The sequence below is a fragment of the Heptranchias perlo genome, chromosome 10, assembly GCF_035084215.1.
Source record: "Heptranchias perlo isolate sHepPer1 chromosome 10, sHepPer1.hap1, whole genome shotgun sequence".
Taxonomy (NCBI): domain Eukaryota; kingdom Metazoa; phylum Chordata; class Chondrichthyes; order Hexanchiformes; family Hexanchidae; genus Heptranchias; species Heptranchias perlo.
This window is the reverse complement of record NC_090334.1, coordinates 48,143,325-48,164,990: the sequence shown is the minus strand read 5'-3', so window position 1 is coordinate 48,164,990 and position 21,666 is coordinate 48,143,325. Positions and strand designations below refer to the sequence as shown.

The 21,666-nt window shown below is 40.6% G+C and overlaps 1 protein-coding gene across 2 annotated transcripts in view; it reads right to left on the bottom strand.

Moving 5' to 3' along the window:
• map4k5 (mitogen-activated protein kinase kinase kinase kinase 5) overlaps positions 1–21,666 on the bottom strand; it is a 169,578-nt gene that overhangs the window by 14,333 nt on the left and 133,579 nt on the right. For both annotated transcript variants that reach the window (XM_067991644.1, XM_067991643.1), the window contains 10 exons: positions 20,761–20,802; positions 18,418–18,460; positions 15,598–15,802; positions 10,167–10,255; positions 9,331–9,372; positions 7,481–7,565; positions 7,297–7,376; positions 7,046–7,106; positions 1,792–1,906; positions 723–781 (listed from right to left, as the gene is read on the bottom strand). In XM_067991644.1, coding sequence (XP_067847745.1) covers positions 723–781; positions 1,792–1,906; positions 7,046–7,106; positions 7,297–7,376; positions 7,481–7,565; positions 9,331–9,372; positions 10,167–10,255; positions 15,598–15,802; positions 18,418–18,460; positions 20,761–20,802 — 821 coding nt within the window. The remainder of the gene's footprint in view (positions 1–722; positions 782–1,791; positions 1,907–7,045; positions 7,107–7,296; positions 7,377–7,480; positions 7,566–9,330; positions 9,373–10,166; positions 10,256–15,597; positions 15,803–18,417; positions 18,461–20,760; positions 20,803–21,666) is intronic.

The following is a 21,666-nucleotide window of genomic DNA, read 5'->3' as shown; positions in this document are numbered from 1 at the left end:
AACTAAAATGTACACTTTTGCAAGATGATAGGAACTTGCTTTCAAGATAATTCATTCAGATGTTAAATTCAATTTTCTTCTACCAAAAAACCATACAATATTCCTATAATTAACATTTCTGGTGATTTTATTTTCTGCTCATAGTGAGGGATGTCTGGAGAACAGAACATTTGTTCCAGTTTTGAAACTTTGGCAGTATCAAGAACTCCCAGGTACGGTTGAAGGCAGTTTTTCTGCTGTAAGCCCAAGAGGAACGGATTGAAACTACCCAAATCTCACTTCATGTAGGATTGTTCAAACCACCAGTGAGCACATCAGCATGGACTGGTTTTGAACTAAGGTCCTATTGGTGAACGGTCAATGTCAAATCTACTGTGCTTCCCAAAAAAAAAGCATTTTGAAGAGAAATATATTGTTTTGCTGCAATGGACTGTTTCATTCTCCTACACTTCTAGTTCCTGATCTCAGCTGCTCTGCCGTGGGGAGATGCCAAGTAAAGGGATGAGAGGAGTAAGATTGAAGGACCACTTTTGCACATCTCCCAGCAATCAGATCAGAGTGACGTTGACAGATATATGGTGTATGATCAGGGGAACAATGGAGAGAAGCATTCATACCTTCAAGTAAAGTTTTTTTTTAAAAAACAAAACCGTTTTGTACACCATTAACAATTACCATGCTCCAGGTAAACGTTTTAAAAAAATATACAGGATTTTACATACCAATGCAACATTTGTGGCAACCTTTCGTTTCAGGGATTTTTGTCGTTAAAGCAAACCTCCTGGAAACAACAAGGGAAATTTCAGTTCTTTATCACAGCATCATTTTATAAGACATTCATATGTTATGACCCATGCTGCAGGTTTATCCCCTATATTGTCTGCAAAGACAAGTATATGTCTTTTACTTCTTGGATTTCTGTCATTATGCCTCCTACTAATCTCCTGTCTTCCACTTCAGCACTTGAATGGTCATTCTATTTCTTCTCCTGTACATGTGTTTGTATTTTTCCCCCTTCCCCTTTTTAAATGCTGTTCATCGGTAAGATCTTCCAGTTCTGATTAAGGGGCTGCACAGCCGAAACATTAACTTTTCTTTTTTCTCCATAGATGCTGTCTGACTTGCTGCGTTTCCTGCATTTGTCCGATACATTCTCAGTCGGGCAGACATTTGATTGCAGATCACATGTCAGCACCAGTATAAATGATGTGCTTTACCTGGAACTAATTGGAAGAGGGCGGGACTATAGAATATGGAGTGATAACAACTTGCATTTTTATAGCGCCTTTAACATAGTAAAATTTCCCAAGGTGCTTTGCAGGAGCATTACAAACAAAATGTGACACCAAGCCATAAGGAGGTTTTAGGACAAGTGACCAAAAGCTTGGTCAAAGAAGTAGGTTTTAAGGAATGTCGTAAAAGGAGGAGAGAGAGGTGGAGAGGTTTAGGGAGGGAATTCCAGAGTTTAGGGCCTGGGCAGCTGAAGGCACAGCCGCCAACAATGGAGCAATTAATATCGAGGATGCGCAAGAGGCAAGAATTGGAGGAGCGCAGAGATTTAGAAGGGTTGTAGGGCTGAAGGAGGTTATAGAGATAGGGACGGGTGAGGCCATGGAGGGAATTGAAAACAAGGATAAGAATTTTAAAATTAAGGCATTACCTTTGCGACTAAATGATATAGAATAGTTGCTGAATAAAGGAAACATATTTTACATTGCTCCATACTGTAATAGTACAAGCCACTGCAGGATTTTAAACGACATTCAATTTTACAAAATGCAGTTTCCTTACCTGGGTATTATCTTGTCAGGAAAACGGTGTGTATGAATGTGGGACGCTAACCCTGGTTTCTTCGCCTGTTCAAATAAGGCAACCAGGTTGTGTGAATAAAGCTGAAATGTTTTGCCTGCAATTGTAGAGAAATATGAAAATAAAAGTCAAAGACTGACAACTGAAATCTGCTCCCTCGCCACAAATGTTTCTGAACCTGGTTTGTTGATGCACCAAGCTGACTCCACTTTGCCATGCCAACATGATCTGAATTCCCTGTATCCATTTGCATGTGCGCTTTGGCTGCTGCTCTGGACCTGAGCCTATTACTTGTACCATTTTTTCCCCCCTCGACCTCTTCACTCCTCTCTCCTCCCCTTCCCATCACCCAGTCATGTCACTTTTTATTTCTCACCTCTCAGGGACTTGACCACCCCCCCCCCCCCCACCAACCCAATCCATCAATACTCCTCTGCCTTTCCGCATTGTAATAACCCAAAGCTATCTCCTCTATGCCTCGCTGGGCATTCTCCCATGGGCCCACTGAGGTCCCGTCACAACTCCAGGATCATCCTGGACAGCAGAGATAACCCCTGGCTCCTTTTCTTCACTATCCACTATCTCCTTAAACCCCTCTCCTCTGGCCCTTCACTCTCACGTCTAACAAGTGTCAGGAGCTAACTGACTTCTTTGTTACTAAGATTCAGACCATCGTTCAGCTGTGTCTGCTTTTCCCCCTTCCCCACGAAGCCAAACCTCTCCCCCCCCCCCCCTCCCCTTCGTCGCACAGCTCCTGCCCTAAATCCACATTTTTCCTCGAGGTTCTCTCCCATCACCGTCCTCCTGACAAAAAAAAAGCAGCCTCAACCCCTCCATCTTCGCAAACTACCGCCACATCTCCAACCTCCATTTCATCTCCAAAGAGTGACCATGCTTTAGCCTCCCAAATCCGTGCCTATCTTTCCCGCAACTCCATGTTTGAATCTCTCCAATCAGATTTCCACCCCTGCCACAGTACTGAATGGGCCCTAATCAGAGTTACAAATGACATCATCCCTCCCGTGGTGCACTATCCCTCCTCCACCTCTCTGCAGCCTTTTACACAATCAACCACATCAGCCTCCTCCAATGCTTCTCCTCCATTGTAAAGCTCAGTAGGACTGTCGTTGCTTGGTTCCTCTCTTACCTATCCAATCGTAGCCAGAGCATCTCCACCATTTGCTTATATTCCTGCTCACAGGCCCCCAAGGATCTATCCTTAGCCCACTCCTCTTCCTCATCCACATGATGTTTTCAAGGGACATCATATGACATGGGGTCGGCTTCCACACGTACTCTAACAATACACAGCTGTATCTCTTCACTGTCTCAACCAATCCACTGCCTGTGTTGTCAGACTGCTTGTCCGATATCAATCTTTGAAAAGCTGCAATTTACTTTCATATATATAGCACCTTTAACGTTAGTAAAACGTCCCAAGGTGCTTCACAGGAGCGTTATCAAACAAAATTTGACACCGAGCCACATAAGGAGATATTAGGACAGGTGAGAGTTAGATTTTAAGGAGTGTCTTAAAAGGAGAGAGAGGCACAGAGGGGTTTAGGGAGGGAATTCCAGAGCTTAGGGCCTAGGCAGCTGAAGGCACGACCGCCAATGGTGGAGCATTTAAAATCGGGGATGCACAAGTCTACGAAAATGATTGACAAACCTGATCCAAGCAAATTGTTCACTATAGTAAAGGGTTCAAATACCTGGGGATACCAGTTAAAAAATTGTAAATTAGGAGCAAGGAAGGTCAGGTGAAACTATCATACAAAGTAATTGAATCGCAGACAAAGTTAAACAGAAAAGAGCACTGAAGTGGGCATAAATGGGTTCGAGAGACAATTAGATATACTTCCAAAAGGACTGAGGGATTTGTTGAGAAAGTGGACAGATAAGGTGATCTGCAAGAAAAAAGGAAAAGGCTTGTTGGGCCCTAAAGACCTTTCCTGTCCACAATTTTTACTATCTTCCAGAGTGGCAAATTTCTGACCCATAATAATCCATTACATTCAAAAATAAACTGTGAATCTTAACATTTCAGACAATCTCATCAAACAGTAGCCATGGTGCTGCCTTTACATGCAATATTAGCAAAGCACTTTCCAGAGTGCATATACAAGTCTCTTTGTAGTTAACTTGTATGGTTTCAGGTAATTTCAGTTACTTCATCCGTGTGCAGTATTTTGTACTTCATTCTGAACCAACACTAAGAAACTGGCAACATGCAAAGCAAATGATATTTTCCGAATTACATTTCTAGCATGAAGATGTTTGCTGCTGAAACTCTTCAGATAAAGTAGACCTGCTGTTGACAGTAATACTACATCTTAATGAAGTACAGTAATATGACAGGGGTATAATGATCAAATATACCAACAGCAGGAGGATTTTGATCAAATACACTCTTCCAGCACGCAGATTTTAAAGACTGAGCTTAGGAGATACTAACAGCAGAAAATAAAAGTTCTCTTCTTGAGACTTGTGCAACAAAAATGAAAAGTCTATAAAATGGCCTAGGCAGTTAGCTTAGAACACAGGAGTAAAGATAGAGAACAGTAAAAGGCATTTTAAAATCCAGTCTTTTAGCAAGAATCAAATTTTACTGAAAATAAATGCAGAGGTGAAAAAAACATGGAGATAAGAAAAAGAGAAGCAAGGCATTATATGACAAGGAAGTTGAATGGAATATAATCAGGTGGGAGGATAGCAGCACGTATCTTTCTTGAGTTGTTATTTTTGAGACCAAGTTTTGGTATTTGGAAAATAAACACAGGACTCCTTCAGGAAAAGGCATGAAGTTGTAGGGTTGTGTTTTAATATCGTAATTTGATACATGAACAGATAGGACTTTACATAAAAGCATGCATAAATACAGTGAAGGCTGAAAATTCTTGAACTGTGATTACCTTCTGCACGCAGTGATCAGTGCGATTAGGAGACAAAGTGAAGCCATTATGGGAAGAGGAGAACACAAGACATTTGATTAATTTCACACACAAGTGTTTAGACAAGCAGCTATTACAAACAGTAAATGAAAGGAAAAGCACAAGGATCATTTCAGTTAAAGCTACATTCAATGCAAGTGACATGGTCATAAAGGTATAATATAAAACCGTTCATATTCTAAAATACATGGAAGTTAAAATTCTCATCTTCCTACAACTGTGATTTGTTCCTCAGCCAAAATACAGCACACAAAAACCGATAACAGACTCAAATCTCAAAAGGGTACTTGATATTAGAGTATCACAGCATATGAAAAGTATATTTTATATGATGTTCCTACAAACTGAAACAAATGGGCAAATGCTGATTAGCACCATGCAATAATTTACCACACCAATCCAATCAATTCCAATGCATTTTTGCCCACTTTTCTCCTTCTCATATCATGTACTGATCCCAGCCAAAAGGTGGGCAAATGACCTTCTCCCAGTGCTCCGCTATTCTGTAACGGATAGCTAAGCAATGTGCAAAGGCAAGCTTCCTGGGCATCCCAACTGCACAATGCATGTGATGGTAGTAGGCCATCAACTACAAAGATCCCAGGTTTGATCCCTGGTCTATGCAGAGTGAACTGATGTCAGCAGAGGTCTTGGGTTTAGGGGCGGGAATGTGGTTTAAAAACAAAAGGGAGCGGGGAAGCTAGGATTCCCACTCCTGATTTCTGTCCAGTGACTCCTGCCAGAAAATGAACTTGTAATAATGAGGGGATCGGATTCACATTAAGAATTTGCTGCAAGTTTATCATGATTTGTTCCCAATTTTGATCCTTACTCCTCTTCTCCTAAAGGCAGCAATTTATTTTGGAATATGGCTCAAAGGGAAAAAAAGACTTTCAATATCTCACCCATGTGGCCATTCTTGATACATTGTTGTTTATAAGCCTAAACATGCACACATGCCACATTCCAGAAGTCATTGGATAACAATCAGCTGCAGGCACTCTTTGATTTTTTTTCTCCTCAATTACTCCAGGGGAGTAAAGTCTTTACTGCTGTCCTAACTGAGATACCAAGGGTATGACCCTCACAGCTCTACTGGCTGAGATCAGTTCACAATGCACAGTGGGTTCAAAGCCAGTAACTACCTGGTCTGTATGGGTCAGTGCTGCTTCACAAGATATACATACACCAACAGAACTACTAAAAGGGACAGAAAGAAAAGCTGTGAGTTACAAAAAGGTACAAATGAATGAAATGGAAAGTCATTCTGGAAGTTTCATCTTCAGTGCCTCAACTCTTTCCCAGCCTTCTCAATAAATTTCAGTATTGTCTTTTTCTTTGGTACAAGCACATGGCAAGACATTGAGTTTTAATCTTCAGTCTAGCACTGAAACAAGGTTGCAATCCAATTCACTATGTATATTCCTCAATATTCCAAGAATCTAGACATAGAGATATATACATCTAGGTCAGAGAGAAGGCTTATGGGGCATAAAACGGGCGCAACAAGGGCCAATTTTAAGGACCAATATCCTGCACCCCAAGGATGCCTGAAAGATGTCTGACCAGATATTGGGTCAGACCATTTTTCAGGCAGCCACCTAAAACAGGCGTTAGGCCTCTTGCACGTGTTAGTGAGGGGCTGCGCGCCAGATTTAGGACCCCTCTGACAAATTGGGCTGCCCTGAGCAAAGCAGATATCAGGCCTGCTCCGCTCAGGTTTTCCCAGACATGGATGTGGCCTAACAAGTGGCCACTGCCAATAAAGTAATTAAAAAAATATATATATATTTTTAAAAAAGCTCCTCCCAGCTCCACGGGGTCACCCAAGGGCCGCTGCCAGCCAGGCATGTGGCCTGAAATTGGAATGCTGGCAACTATTGAAATGAGGCCAGAGGCCCAATTTCTGGTGTACCTCAGGCCTCCCGGTTGGTATGCACAATGTCTGATAACAGGCCATAACCAAATTCTATCCCAATGTAAAAACTTGTCGATTTAAATCTTGTACATGACAGAACATTTCCCTAAATTGGAAATAACATTGGAAAACTAAAAATCAAAGTTCATCAGCTTTTCATAATAGTTAAATTGATATGTAAAAAGTATACATTTTCATTTTCATGGGAACATGGACAAACTGAATCAAAGTGAATTTACTAATCTTTACTTTCCCATGTTTTGTTTTATTTATTGACCTGCAAGGAAAACAGTGACATCACATAAAATTTCAAAAGTAGAGTACAGTTTATGCTATTATTCCTAGACTTAACCAAATGGATACATACCTGATAAAGACATTAAGATATTGTTGATTACGTACAGCCACGTACATCGCCTGGGAAAAAGCTGGGAAAATATTTGTATCAGTATCAATTGAAAACATTTAAGAATTGTTAACTATGAGTTATTCAACTAAACTTAGTGAATAAGGGAGTTGGACAGTCATTATCCCATTGAATTCTATTCCTTTTTTGAAATATAGTCCCAGAGTTTAGATATAAAAATGTAATTCATCCATAATACTCATTTTGCTTACTTGTTCCATTGAAGCTTCATGCAGTTCATTCAGATTTAATGTATAAATGCCCTCTTCAGTTCCAAAGATTAAGTACTGGTCTAATTTAAAGGAAAACACAAAGCCAAAGTTCATATTTTTTTACACAAGAAATTCTGTGCACCTTTTAAAATTGTTTTAGCAGTTTCTGATTAGCTAGCATTACCTTTTGTGTCAGGGTGTATCCAAGATGTTGCACAACTTATCTTCAAAGGACATCCATCAAATACCTTTGTAAAGCAGGCTCCCATCTATATTTGAAGAGTTTTGACATTCAAAAATCACTTTCAAAATAATTCAGAATCCAGAACATATTTGCCAGTTAGTGTTGTAAGAACTGAAAACTTCCCTTAAAAATTGCATTTAAGAATCAACATGTTTATAGTTATAAAAGCAATCTCTGGGATATAACCATCATTTCGCATTTGAAGGAATTACTCAATCTAGAATCAGAATATTTAATTACCTGTAGCACATGGTCATTTTCATTCTTTGGAACAAATTCAATCTTGACATACATGCAGAAACTGCTATTTATCCATGAAGATTGGGGGTGGGGAAGGGGGGAAAAGAGGAAAAGGAAAAGATATGCTAGCCCTTGGGGAAAAAAAATTGCTGCCAATGGTGGGAGGAAAGCCAGCCAGGCATTATTCCTGCTGCTGATTGCTATCCAATACCTCTACTGGAAAATTGTATTGCTGCAGTTATATAAGGTATTGGTGTCCACACTTAAGAAAAGACATACTTGCTCTCGAGGCAGTACAAAGAAGGTTCACTCGGTTAATCCCAGGGATGAGGGGGTGGACATATGAGGAGAGGTTGAGTAGATTGGGACTCTACTCATTGGAGTTCAGAAGAATGAGAGGCGATCTTATTGAAACATATAAGATTGTGAAGGGGCTTGATCGGGTGGATGCAGTAAGGATGTTCCCAAAGATAGGTGAAACTAGAACTAGGGGGCATAATCTTAGAATAAAGGACTGCTCTTTCAAAACTGAGATTAGGAGAAACCTCTTCACTCAGAGGGTGGTAGGTCTGTGGAATTTGCTGCCCCAGGAAGCTGTGGAAGCTACATCATTAGATAAATTTAAAACAGAAATAGACAGTTTTCTAGAAGTAAAGGGAATTAGGGGTTATGGGGAGCGGGCAGGAAATTGGACATGAAGCTGAGTTCGGATCGGTCAATGCCCTGTGGGTGGCGGAGAGGGCCCAGGGGCCGATTGGCCTACTCCTGCTCTTATTTCTTATGTTCTTATGTATGTGTGGGGTGAGAACAGGATCAGACTCAGTTCTGATGCCACCTACTCAGCCTATTGGCACTCACCATCTAGGCTCATCGGTGAAAAGTGGTCAAAGGGATGAGGTACTGGAAGGCCCATAAAATTGTACTTAGCATGAGTCACCTACTTCAAGAGAGGAGGAGAAATTCTATGGTGCAGTATGGTAGCACACTGTCAATTCACCGGTAGAGCCTAGGATGACATTAGGACCCTCTGCAAAATGAGCTTGGGCAGTATCAATCCAAATTGTAGTGGACACAAGGCCACAGCACAAAACTACCCATTATTTGACATTGAATAAAATTACCAGATAGAGAGGCCATAAGGATTGGTGTGGGAAAAAGAAAAATGAACATTGATATAAGTGAAGGATGGTATTGTGAGACTAAGACATATTACTTTGGCAGAGTGGAAAACTTGACTCTGCAGTTGCTTGTTCTGTACCTGGGAGTGCTTGATGCTGACACTGGATGTTAGATGTTGCATTGCACAGCAATGAAATCCTTTGCTTTGATAACTACAACAAGCATACAAAATAGGAGGGTCCTCAATTAACATCCCTGAAATTATGCCATGGCATACTAGTGGAATCATTAACCAACTTATATAAATGGTTTAACAACTCCACTAAAGTAACAGAGGGGGAATTCAGACAAATACATTAAGTGCTCATATGAGAGCACCTTAGTGTAATTTCAAGGGCTGGGAATTTTGCCTTCAAAAAAATGTTACTTACATGGACTTTTGGAGTTGGAGGAAGGCCATTGATTGCTGGCTTCTACAAAAGAAAAATTCCAATTTTGAAAAAACGTACAAAAGTTAAATTGTTATTTATGTAGGTACAATACAATCCAGTATGCATCAAGACAAACATTACACACTGAAGTCACTTGACTCCATCACCTGCTATCTACTAAGGCTGTCATTTTATACGTGGAAGGCTAAACAGATTGTAGCTGGAGTTTTCAAGCCACCTGTATTCCTGGTTTGTCAGGATTGAAATAGTACAGCAATAGATGTAATAGGCTCACTATTGTGCCCATCACACCATCTGATCCAAACATTTGGCAAGAGATGGAGGATTAAGAAACACGTTCATATTTTACTAAGTCATAAAGAAGTATTCTTATGAGTAAAGAGGAAACTCTTAACAGGACAAATTGGTGTTCTTTACTTATAACATGCTGATGTGTTTCAACATGCATGAAGATCACATTGACTTTTATAGAAACAGCAAAAATCCATAAAAATCGATTCAAGTGAAACCTGGGATACATTTTTGTTAATTGTATCCACGTGATTTATATCAATTAGTATTAATTGTGTATCAATTGGGGCGCTCTCGTATCGATATACAAGAGCTTATCTAGGGTGTGGGGTGTGTAATGTTGATCTGAGAATAAAGGCTTGGAAGCAACTGAAGACCAGGCTCTAGTATTTTATCCTTCACCAACTGGCTATCCAATTTATAACAATTTTTACTATAAAAATAATATAGCCTAAAGTAAGATTTATAAATATCATTGCAAGAAACATTTAATAAAATAATTTAACAATTAGAAAGAAACATACTGGAAATTCTCTCTTTTCTTTTCTTCGTGGTAATGCCGGAGGATGTTCAGAACTTTCACCATTTAAGCTTGAAGCACCTTCTGCAACATCTGAACAAATACAACACGTTTTACTGGAACCAGCACTAATTTTCTAAAGACAACTGAAATCTAAAATTATGCAGAAAAATTCAGCAATTGTATCCTAAACAAGCTCCACAAATAAAATCAGACTGCCCCAAGGCTATTTATGTACACAGCCATTTCTCATATCTGTATATAATTGTGTCAAATACAAACATTTACAGCAACAGCTTGAAAATGTTATAATAAACATTAGGAAAAACCATATTATGGTTAAGGTGTTTTTCAAAATACATCTCAGGTATGACATACAAGTTACATTTTAAAATTACACAATTATTCATGTTTTTGATATATAAATTCAGCAATGTAAAAATTGAAAAAGGTTAAATGAAGAAACTGCTTTGCTCTGCTCAAAGTGGGCTACTTGTGACACAAAGACTACAATTCTAGCAACCTAGAAACCATTGTTATCCAGAAAATCAAACTGCTGAACTGATATTAGTAATCCTAACCTACAGATGTCCAAACTGCAGCCCATGGCAAGCCTGGAAATCCAGACCTTGAAGCACAGGCAATTCAGTCCTATTCACATGTTATAAATCACTCACTGGTTTTATCCAGTGTTAATTTTGTGGGCCTGTAGGCTTGTAAAGGAATTTTTTTTTAAAAGCACTGTTGGATAAATGCTAAGCAGAACAACAGGTTCAGCTAGTATCTGCAACAGAGATAATACAGTGTCTATGCAAGTTAAAGAAAATATAATGGATTTATACTTCACCTGTGGCCCACAAAGCTCTAGGGACCTATGTGGCCCACAAGACCAAAAGCTTGGACACCTGTCCGAAACTGAATAGGGTGCAGCAACATCTATATAAATTTATTATGTATTTTAAATAAATAAGTATTTTTGGTAATTCAATATTTTAAGCATAATATCTTATTAGATTTCTATTTATGTATAGCTTCTATCAATTTAATGCAACACATATCAATCCTAGAGTTACTGACTTTTTAAAAAAATACAATTCTGCTGCCCACCTCCACTCAGATCACAAATACCAATGTTTCTGGTTTCATTATACCATTGCAGATTTTATATCAGAGGTTCCCAAAGGAGGGGTACATTGAGGTTATCAGGGGGGCGTGAGGAGGACGGGCTGGCCAAGAGGGCCTTCTGTTAGGGGCACAGAATGTACTCTGGGTGGGGGGGCTTCAATGTCCATCACCAAGAGTGGCTCGGTAGCACTACGACAGATCGAGCTGGCTGAGTCCTGAAGGACAAAGCTGCCAGACTGGGCCTGCGACAGGTGGTGAACGAACCAACACGAGGGAAAAACCTACTTGACCTCGTCCTCACCAATCTACCTGTCACAGATGCATCCAGATGAAGATTAAGTCCTGTCTTCACACTGAGTATATCATCCAACTTGTTGTGTGGCACTACCACCATCTTAAATGGGATAGATTCAGAACAGATCTAGCAGCTCAAAACTGGGCATCAGCAGCAGAATTGTATTCCAGCACAATCTGTAACCTCATGGCCCAGCATATTCCTCACTCTTCCATTACCGATAAGCCAAGGGTTCAACCCTGGTTCAATGAGGAGTGTAGAAGAGCATGCCTGAAGCAGCACCAGGCGTAACTAAAAATGAGGTGCCAACCTGGTGAAGCTACAACACAGGATTACACGCATGCTAAACAGCGGAAGCAACATACTATAGACAGAGCTAAGCGATTCCACAACCAACAGATCAAAGCTCTGCAGTCCTGCCACATCCGGTCGTGAATAGTGGTGGACAATTAAACAACTAACGGGAGGAGGAGGCTCCGTGAACATCCCCATCCTCACTGATGGCAGAGCCCAGCACGAGTGCAAAAGACAAGGCTGAAGCGTTTGCAACCATCTTCAGCCAGAAGTGCCAAGTGGATGATCCATCTCGGCCTCCTCCTGAGATCCCCACCATCACAGAAGCCAGTCTTCAGCCAATTCGATTCACTCCACGTGATATCAAGAAACAGCTGAGTGCACTGGATACAGCAAAGGCTATGGGCCTCAACAACATCCCGGATGTAGTGCTGAAGACTTGTGCTCCAGAACTAGCTGCGCCTCTAGCCAAGCTGTTCCAGTAGAGCTACAACACTGACATGTACATGACAATGTGGAAAATTGCCCAGGCATGTCCTGTCCACAAAAAGCAGGACAAATCCAATCCGGCCAATTACCGCCCCATCAGTCTACTCTCAATCATCAGCAAAGTGATGGAAGTTGTTGTCTAGAGTGATATCAAGTGGCATTTACTCACCGATGCACAGTTTGGGTTCTGCCAGGACCACTCGGCTCCAGACCTCATTACAGCCTTGGTCCAAACATGGACAAAAGAGCTGAATTCCAGAGGTGAGGTGAAAGTGACTGCCCTTGACATCAAGGCAGCATTTGACTGAGTATGGAACCAAGGAACCCTAGTAAAATTCAAGTCAACAGGAATCGGGGGAAAACTCTCTAGTGGCTGGAGTCATACCTAGCAGAAAGGAAGATGATAGTGGCTGTTGGAGGCCAATCTGAACCCCAGGACATTGCTGCAGGAGTTCCTCAGGGCAGTGTCCTAGGCCCAACCATCTTCAGCTGCTTCATCAATGACCTTCCCTCCATCATAAGGTGAGAAATGGGGATGTTCGCCAATGATTGCACAGTGTTCAGTTCCATTCGCAACCCCTCAGATAATGAAGTAGTACGTACCTGCATGCAGCGAGACCAGGTCAACATCCAGGCTTGGGCTGTTAAGTGGCAAGTAACATTCGCACCAGACAATGACCACAGGAGTGTGTCTAACCACCTACCCTTGACATCATCGAATCCCCCACCATCAACATTCTGGGGGTCACCATTGACCAGAAACTTAACTGGATCAGCCACATAAATACTGTGGCTACAAGAGCAGGTCAGAGGCTGGGTATTTTGCGGCAGGTGACTCACCTCTTGACTCCCCAAAGCCTTTCCACCATCTATAAGGCACGTCAGGAGTGTGATGGAATACTCTCCACTTGCTTGGATGAGTATAGCTCCAACAACACTTAAGAAGCTCGACACCATCTAGTACAAAGCAGCCCACTTGATTGGCATCCCATCCACCACCTTAAACATTCACTCCCTTCACCACCGGCGCACTGTGGCTGCAGTGTGTACCATCCACAGGATGCACTGCAGCAACTCGCCAGGGCTTTTTCGACAGCACCTTCCAAACCCACGACCTCTACCACCTAGAAGGACAAGAGCAGCAGGCACACGAGAACACCACCAACTGCACGTTCCCCCTCAAGTCACACATCATCCCGACTTGGAAATATATCGCCGTTCCTGTGTCATCGCTGGGTCAAAATCCTAGAACTCCCTACCTAACAGCACTGTGGGAGAACCTTCACCACATGGACTGCAGCGGTTCAAGGCGGTGGCTCACCACCACCTTCTCAAGGGCAATTAGGGATGGGCAATAAATGCTGACATTGCCAGCGACGCCCACATCCCATGAACGAATAAAAAAAAAGAACGAGAGCCACCGACGCAGCCTTGCATAACTAGAGAAGGTGCATTATGAGACGATCTCAGCACAGGGTAGGATGTTTGAATCCCCATTGATTTCTAGGAGTGGACATTGGGCCTATCAGACCTGCTTCTGGTGCAATTATAACTATATTATTGACTTTCACCCTTGTACTCTATACATTCTGCTAAAATGCAGCACTGTTTCCATAGCTATCCTAACTCAAAAGCGTTATTTGATTCTTAATTTCAAGGCATTTGAATTTTACTGTTCTTTTCTAGGGAGACCAATCCCCGTGTGCAATGCTGCCTCTTTTACTTTTCAATCAGGTGTCAGTCATGATTGGATCTCTATGATATAACAGAGCCTATTACTAGAGGTCCCAGCTGCTGTGCAATCCTGAACAGAATTTTGCTTTGAAAATACTGAAACAGAAGTGGGTTCAAGAGCTTGAAAGTTGAATGGAAGAAATCTTAATACAGTGTAAATCCAGCACACTGATTTCCTGCACTTCATATTCTTAGACCCACATTTTTGAGAGTTTATGAATCCATTGGTTTCCTAAGGATGTGGTGCAACCAATGGAGGGAAACCAGCATCTCAAGTTTCTCCACAAACTGCTTTTACTCTCTCAAGTCCACACAACAAACAGAATTCAAGTATCTACCAATGCAATATGGTGGTCAGTGCAGTATTAGCATATAGCATCAATACTGTCCAAGTGCAGAGGAAAATGTTCCCAGGTGAGTTTGTTTTGCGTGGTAACTGTAAGAATATGGTTTAAATCAAGCATAGAAAATAGGAGGCAAAAGTTCAACATCTCTGAGAACAAGGACAGCTCACACAGCAGAACATCAGGGAGGCCATAGAACAGATAACATTAAATGTCAGAAGGTGGTTTACATCAAATCAAGAGATGTGGTTGCTAAGAAACCAACATTGGCGGGGCAAGACCAAATAAGGGGGGGGCTGTACTCAGATAAGGAGGACACATTCCTCAGAGGAACATAACAGCTTGTAAACTGAGATGGAGGTTGAGGTCATTAGCTAGGTTACGTTACATAAAACAGCTCATCTTGAGTTGCTAACGTGGCGTCAGCATGGTGGGATGATTTACGACCATAAGACCAGAGGTGCTTACGTACAGAGCAACGCAGCTGAATAGTATAAAGAAAGGGCAGGATCCCTCCCAAAAGTTGGAGCTCTCAAGAGGGCACGGTCGGAAATCCATCAGGTTGTATGTATTGATTGCTTGTCATTTAATGTAATCTGTAGACAGTTGTATAATAACTATAATACTGTTGAATGTAATGTTGAAGACAGCTGTCGTGCAACTCTATTGTAAGTCAATCTATTAAAAATGCTTTTTATAACCGCTCGGGCTAGAATCAAGCATAAGATTTTGTTGATGGATTAACGACTCATAGTTGTGACAGTAACAGGAAAATCCGCTAACAGTACTATCCACAACACTGTTATCATCCACCTAAAGAAAATATCACTTCAATCTCCTGTGCATAGTGCCATAAATAGTCATATTTTTTTCAGCTGCATGTCAGAGACTGACGTTGGACAAATGGAACAGTCTCCATTTTAGTACACTTCTTCCAAAAGATGGCATTAATACTGATTTCGAGCAGAGCCAGGAATGCCCAATCAATTCAGATAAGCTAAACCCCACTGGCTTATGCAATGGGGAACAATAAGAAATATCTTACTTTGTCTGTGTGGCTTTAGGGAGATAAGATATTGTGGGAGAAATGTTTATGTAAACTGCTCTACAGCACTCAGCATAGTGAACTCCCATTCCACATTTACATTCATTACCTAAGTCATTAGCTCTGGTATCAAGCAAGCCAGGGCTACTAATGCTACTTGGAAGGGATGTTTCAACAATCTCCGATTGATACAGCGATGTTGGAGTACTCTGTCTTCTTGGCACAGCTGATGGTCCATTTTCTGTACATGGCTGTCTCTTGACCGTCTGTGATCTCTCTTCATCTGGAACATCAGAAGCACTATGCACTCTTGGCTGAAATAGTACAAACTGGTCTCAATAAGAAACATGCAGCTTTAGCTGGTTCATTTTCTTACTCAAATACATCTCCAAATAGGAAAACTGCAATTACAATAACAAACAGTTGATCAAGAATGTGCTACAGCAAACAGTTTTCATTTTTAAATAACGGGCAGAGTGTTCAACTTTGGTGGGATCATAAAACTGGCGGTATCAGATTGGCTCCCCATTTAAGTCAGTGGAAAGGAAAATTGGGCAGGGGTGTATAACGGGCAGCCGATCCGATACAGCCAGTTTTACGCCCCGTAAAGTTGAAAGTTCCGCCCATTGTATCTTTTCAACAAGTATCAGGATTATTGAAGAATCCAGTGAAAAATAAATCTATTATACATGTTCAATTCTTTGGAACCAGAAGTACTGTCAATGAAAACTGATCAAGTTTTCACAATGCTGGTATGCATTAAAGGAGAAGGTAAAACTATCAATACCAAAGCTACAGAGGAACCATGTAAAAAAAAGTTGTCTTTTACTTTGGCAGAAATATTGTTTACAGGTTTGTAGCAAAACCTATAAATTTCTAACTCAGTTATTCTGTAATAAGCAGACTGACTGAGGTGAAATCTTCAGAGAATGTGGAATCTTCCTTTGAAGTCTTAGTTCTGGTAGAGAGAGTTCTTTTTTAAAAAAAGATCAACACTTCACGGAGAAAAAAAGGAAATCTCTAACTGACTGTGAAAGGAAGGTTCCTGTTCTATGAAGCTAAGAAATACCTGCATTTATTTTGTATTTCCTCAGGTAATTGAAACATCTCAAATTGCTCTGCACAATTAATTACTTGATTGTTATTTAAGTAAGCTATAAGCTGAGGAAGGTTTCCTAGCTGATGTCACTCCAGTTCATTGAGCCTGTGAGCCAACATGGAGTTTTCAGGGCTCCATGCAGAAGCCTTGAAAACAAGCTTTTCTATAAAATGCATATACATATTTTCCTTCTAATTTGGAGAAGCTTTATGGATAATCACAAAGGCTAGAGATTCGTCACAGGAAATTTGGCTACAGCTGATACAATATAGTAATGGTGGTGGCACTACAGATGGCCCTTAAGCTATCAACAAATGCGCTCATTAAGATTAGGGCTCATGGGATTGGGGGTAATATATTAGCATGGATTGAGGATTGGTTGACAGACAAAAAAGAGTAGGAATAAACGGGTCATTTTCAAGTTGGCAGATTGTAACTAGGAGTGCAGCAAGGATTAGTGCTTGGGCCTCAGCTATTTACAATTTTTATCATGACTTAGATGGGGGGACCGAGTGTAATGTATCCAAGTTTGCTGACAATACAAAGCTAGGTGGGAAAGTAAGTTGTGAGGAGGATGCAAAGAGGCTACAAAGGGATATAGACAGGTTAAGTGATTGGGCAAGAAGATGGCAGGTGCAGTATGTGGAGAAATGTGAAACTATCCACTTAGGTAGGAAGAATAGAAAAGAAGATGTTTTTTTAAAAAAGAGAGAGACTAGTAAATGCTGGTATTCAGAGGGATTTGGTTGTCCTTGTACACAAATCACAGAAAGTTAACATGCAGGTACAGCAAGCAATTAGGAAAGCAAATGGTATGTTAGCCTTTATTGCAAGGGGGTTGGAGTATAAGAGTAAGAAGGTCTTGCTGCAATTGTATAGACTTTGGTAAGACCACACCTGGAGTACTGTGTACAGTTTTGGTCTCCTTACATAAGGAAGGATATACTTGCCTTAGAGGCGGTGCAACAAAGGTTCACTAGATTGATTCCTGGGATGAGAGGGTTGTTCTATGAGGAGAGATTGAGTAGAATGGGCCTATATTCTCGGGAGTTTAGAAGAATGAGAGGTGATCTCATTGAAACGTATAAAATTCTTAAGAGGGCTTGACAGGATACACGCTGAGAGGCTGTTTCCTCTGGCGGGAGAGTCAAGAACTAGGGGTCATAGCCTCATAAGGGGTCGGCCATTTAGGATTGAGATGAGGAAAAATTTCTTCACTCAGAGGGTTGTGAATCTTTAGAATTCTCTACCCCAGAGGGCTGCAGAAGCTCAGTTGTTGAGTATATTCAAAACTGAGATCGATAGATTCTTGGACACTAATGGAATCAAGGGATATGGGGAATAGGAAAGTGGAGATGTGGTGGAAGATCAGCCATGATCTTATTGAAGCGGAGCAGGCTCGAGGGCCGTAGAGTCTACTCCTGCTCTTATTTCTTATGTTCTTATGCTTTTAAGTTGTACCTTTTAAGCCTAACCTCAACAGCCTGTTGGAATTTTGGTTTGACTGCAGCCACACTACAGCTGATACAGTACGGCACAATTCAACAACCGCATTTGTTTTTTCAAAAATCCCCACAAAAATAGAATGTTGGGGTGGGGGGGGGGGGGGGAAGAGAAATCAAGCTTATCACATGTTACAAAGATCACACAATTTTGTGGGGGGGTGGTAGGGTGTGACAAATTACCTGGCATAGCAATTACCTATTCACAAATGCACTTACCAACATTCTCCTTTAATACTATATGCAATGTTAAAATAGTTAACCAGCAAGTTAAATTTTTTTAAACTGTAATTAAGAGAAATGAAGAGTCCATTGTAAGAAGTCTCACCTTTGGTGGAAGGGGAGGTGGAACTGCTCGTTTAAGTGTTGACCTTATGGAAAACAAGCAAATAGTTTAACAAAGTACAAAAAGAATACAACTTTAAAATGTACATAAAAATATTAAAAAGTTACAACACTAAGACAAAAATACACAATCACAAAATTTCATATAACGCATCAGAAGAAGATAGCATCCCAGACACCACACGGAAACTAATTTTGAATTAGGGACGGGGACCCACCATAATTAGTGTAAGCAAATTTACAGTAATGAAAAAAATAATGGCACTAAAGAGTGACAAATCCCCAGGACCAGATGGTTTCCATCCCAGGGTTTTAAAGGAAGTAGGTAAGAAAATTACAGATGGCCTAACTATAACCTTCCAAAGTTCTCTTGATTCAGGAACCATTCCTTTAGATTGGAAAATTGCATGTCACCCTGCTTTTTAAGAAAGGTGAGAACACCTTGAAAATTTTCAGCTGATCAGAGAGAGCCAGCATGGATTTGTAAAGGGTAGGTCATACCTGACGAACCTTTTGAAGAGGTGGCTAAAGTAGTTGACAGGGAAATGTCTATGGATGTTGTTTGTATGGACTTCCAGAAGGCATTCCCTCATAAGAGACTGTTAGCTAAAGTTGAAGCTCATGGAATTGAGGGCAAATTATTGACCTGGTTAGGAAATTGGCTGAGCAGCAGGAGACAGAGAGTAGGGATAATGGGCAAGTACTCAAATTGGCAGGACGTGGCCAGTGGTGTTCCACAGGGATGTGTGTTGGGGCCTGAATTATTCAGTGTATTTATTAACGACTTAAATGACTGGATAGAGAGCCACAAATCCAAGTTTGCCGATTACACAGAGGTAGGCAGCATTGTATGCAGTAGAGATGGAAGCATAAAATTAGAGATATATTAATAGATTAAGTGAATGGGCAAATCTGTGGCAAATGGATTTCCATGTAGGCAAGTGTGAGGTCATCCACTTTGGACCTAGAAAGGATAGACCTAGATGGAGTACTTGCTAAATGGTAAAATGCTCGAAACAGTGGAGGTCCAAAGAAACTTAGGGGGTCTATGTACATAGATAATTAAAAGTCATGGACAGGCACAGAAAATAATCAAAAAGGCTAATGGAATGCTGGCCTTTATATCTAGAGGACTAGAATACAAGGGGGTAGAAGTTATGCTATAGCTATACAAAACCATGGTTAGACCACACCTGGAGTACTGTGTTCAGTTCTGGGCACGCACCTTAGGAAGGATATATTGGCTTCGGAGGGAGTGCAGCGTAGATTTACTAGAATGATGCCTGGACTCCAATGGTTAAATTACAAGCAGAGATTACACAAACTAGGGTTGTATCCCCTGGAATTTAGAAGTTTATGGGTTGATTTGATCGAAGTTTTCAAGATATTAAGGGGAACTGATAGGGTAGATAGAGAAACTATTTCTGCTGGTGGCAAAGTTAGGAAACACTTCTACACCCAAAGGGTGGTAGAAGTTTGGAAAACTCTTCTGCAAACAGCAATTGATACTAGCTCAATTGTTAATTTTATAGCTGAGATTGATAGATTTTTGTTAACCAAAGGTATTATAGGATATGGGGCTAAGTCAGGTATATGGAGTTAGGTCACAGATCAGCCATGATCGCCACTGAATGGTGGAACAGGCTTGAGGGGCTAAATGGCCTACTCCTGTTCCTATAATCAACAAAGGCTCAGTTGCACAAACTTCAGTTAAATTCAGTGAAATTAGTTCTAAAATAAAAATTGAATATAGGAAAACAAACATCTACATTTCCCCGTTTTAGAACATCTGTCCAATCTGTAATTAGAAGGCTGGCAGTCTACCAGCTTCCAGGCTACTCCTGAACCATGTGTAACAGACTGCATCAAGGACCAAGTTTGACACTCACTATGGTTTACCCTTTATCCCTATACAAGAACATCTGAACCTACTCCATGCGATTCTTCTGTCCTCACCCCACAGAGATGCAGCTGACATCAAGAATACTATGTCACTACACTGAGGCACAACATAACATTGATACTAGGCTGCACTCTAAGTTTTCCACAGTATTCAAAACCTTGTTATAAAAAGGCATCATCTCCAGCCTGGTTTGATCTGTCACGTATTGCAAACTTTGACAAAATGAAGCTTTCATAAGAACAAGTTTGCCATTCCCCACAAATTTATAATACACTGATACTTAATAATTCAAACCACTTCATTACATTTGCAATAGAAGATTATTGTTCTGAGGAAATATTGATATGAAAATTATGCTGCTCATTATCATTTGCATAAATTTTACAACTTTTATATAACAATCTGCATAACAATCGGACTTACAGTTCATTATAGAAGTCTTCTTCCAGGTGTGCTATGTGTCCCCTAAAAAGTGAATTAGCATCCCAGATCAGTTTACAAAAAATACACTGCTTGGAACTAGATGAACTGGGAACAGATGCTTTGAAGTTACAAAAGCATGCACACTACCATGATATTCACATGCATAAACAATCAAAATTTAAATATATTGAATAATAATTGACTTAAAATATGGTGTTTAATGAAAACTAAGACCTGCTATAGAAGACTTTCATCTAAATTGTTTGGTAAGATTTCAGTGAGTGAACACAGAGGATATGGCTCTCAGATGAAAACACAGCATCCTTCTTCCCCTCCCCCAACCCTAAAATTGGGAATTCAAGTTGCAGAGTTGCTGGATGATGAGTAATAACCTATATTTTAATTACACCATAATCCACAATTGCATAGAACCTATCTGCTAATATGGAAATTAAAAATTTCAGCACATTTTTATGAAGCAGTTTTGGCAACTCTTCCCTCTTTTCCCCTTCCTCCTGCCATTTATGAAGGAGATGGTAGGCATCTGAAGCTTCTGCCAATGAGAGTCTATCTTGCCAGGAGCATTAATTTACCTTCTCATTGCCCCTCTCCCAGAGACTGCAAAACTAAGTCGGGATCTATTCAACTGAGATTACAAGCAGAAAATTGAGACCACAATCTTACATTCTACCACTCAGTATAACTTATGTTGCCTATTTTAGTGGCAACCTCTTTATTACTAAATTTCTTACCAAGTGTGGGGAGGGTAGAAGGAGGACATGGCAATATGTTGACCAAAATGCACCAGTTTTGGCAGTGCCATACTATATATATGCAATCAGATCTTATTAAAAAAACCATGAAAAAACATTTCTTTGGCACAAAATTACAGCACGAATCACATCT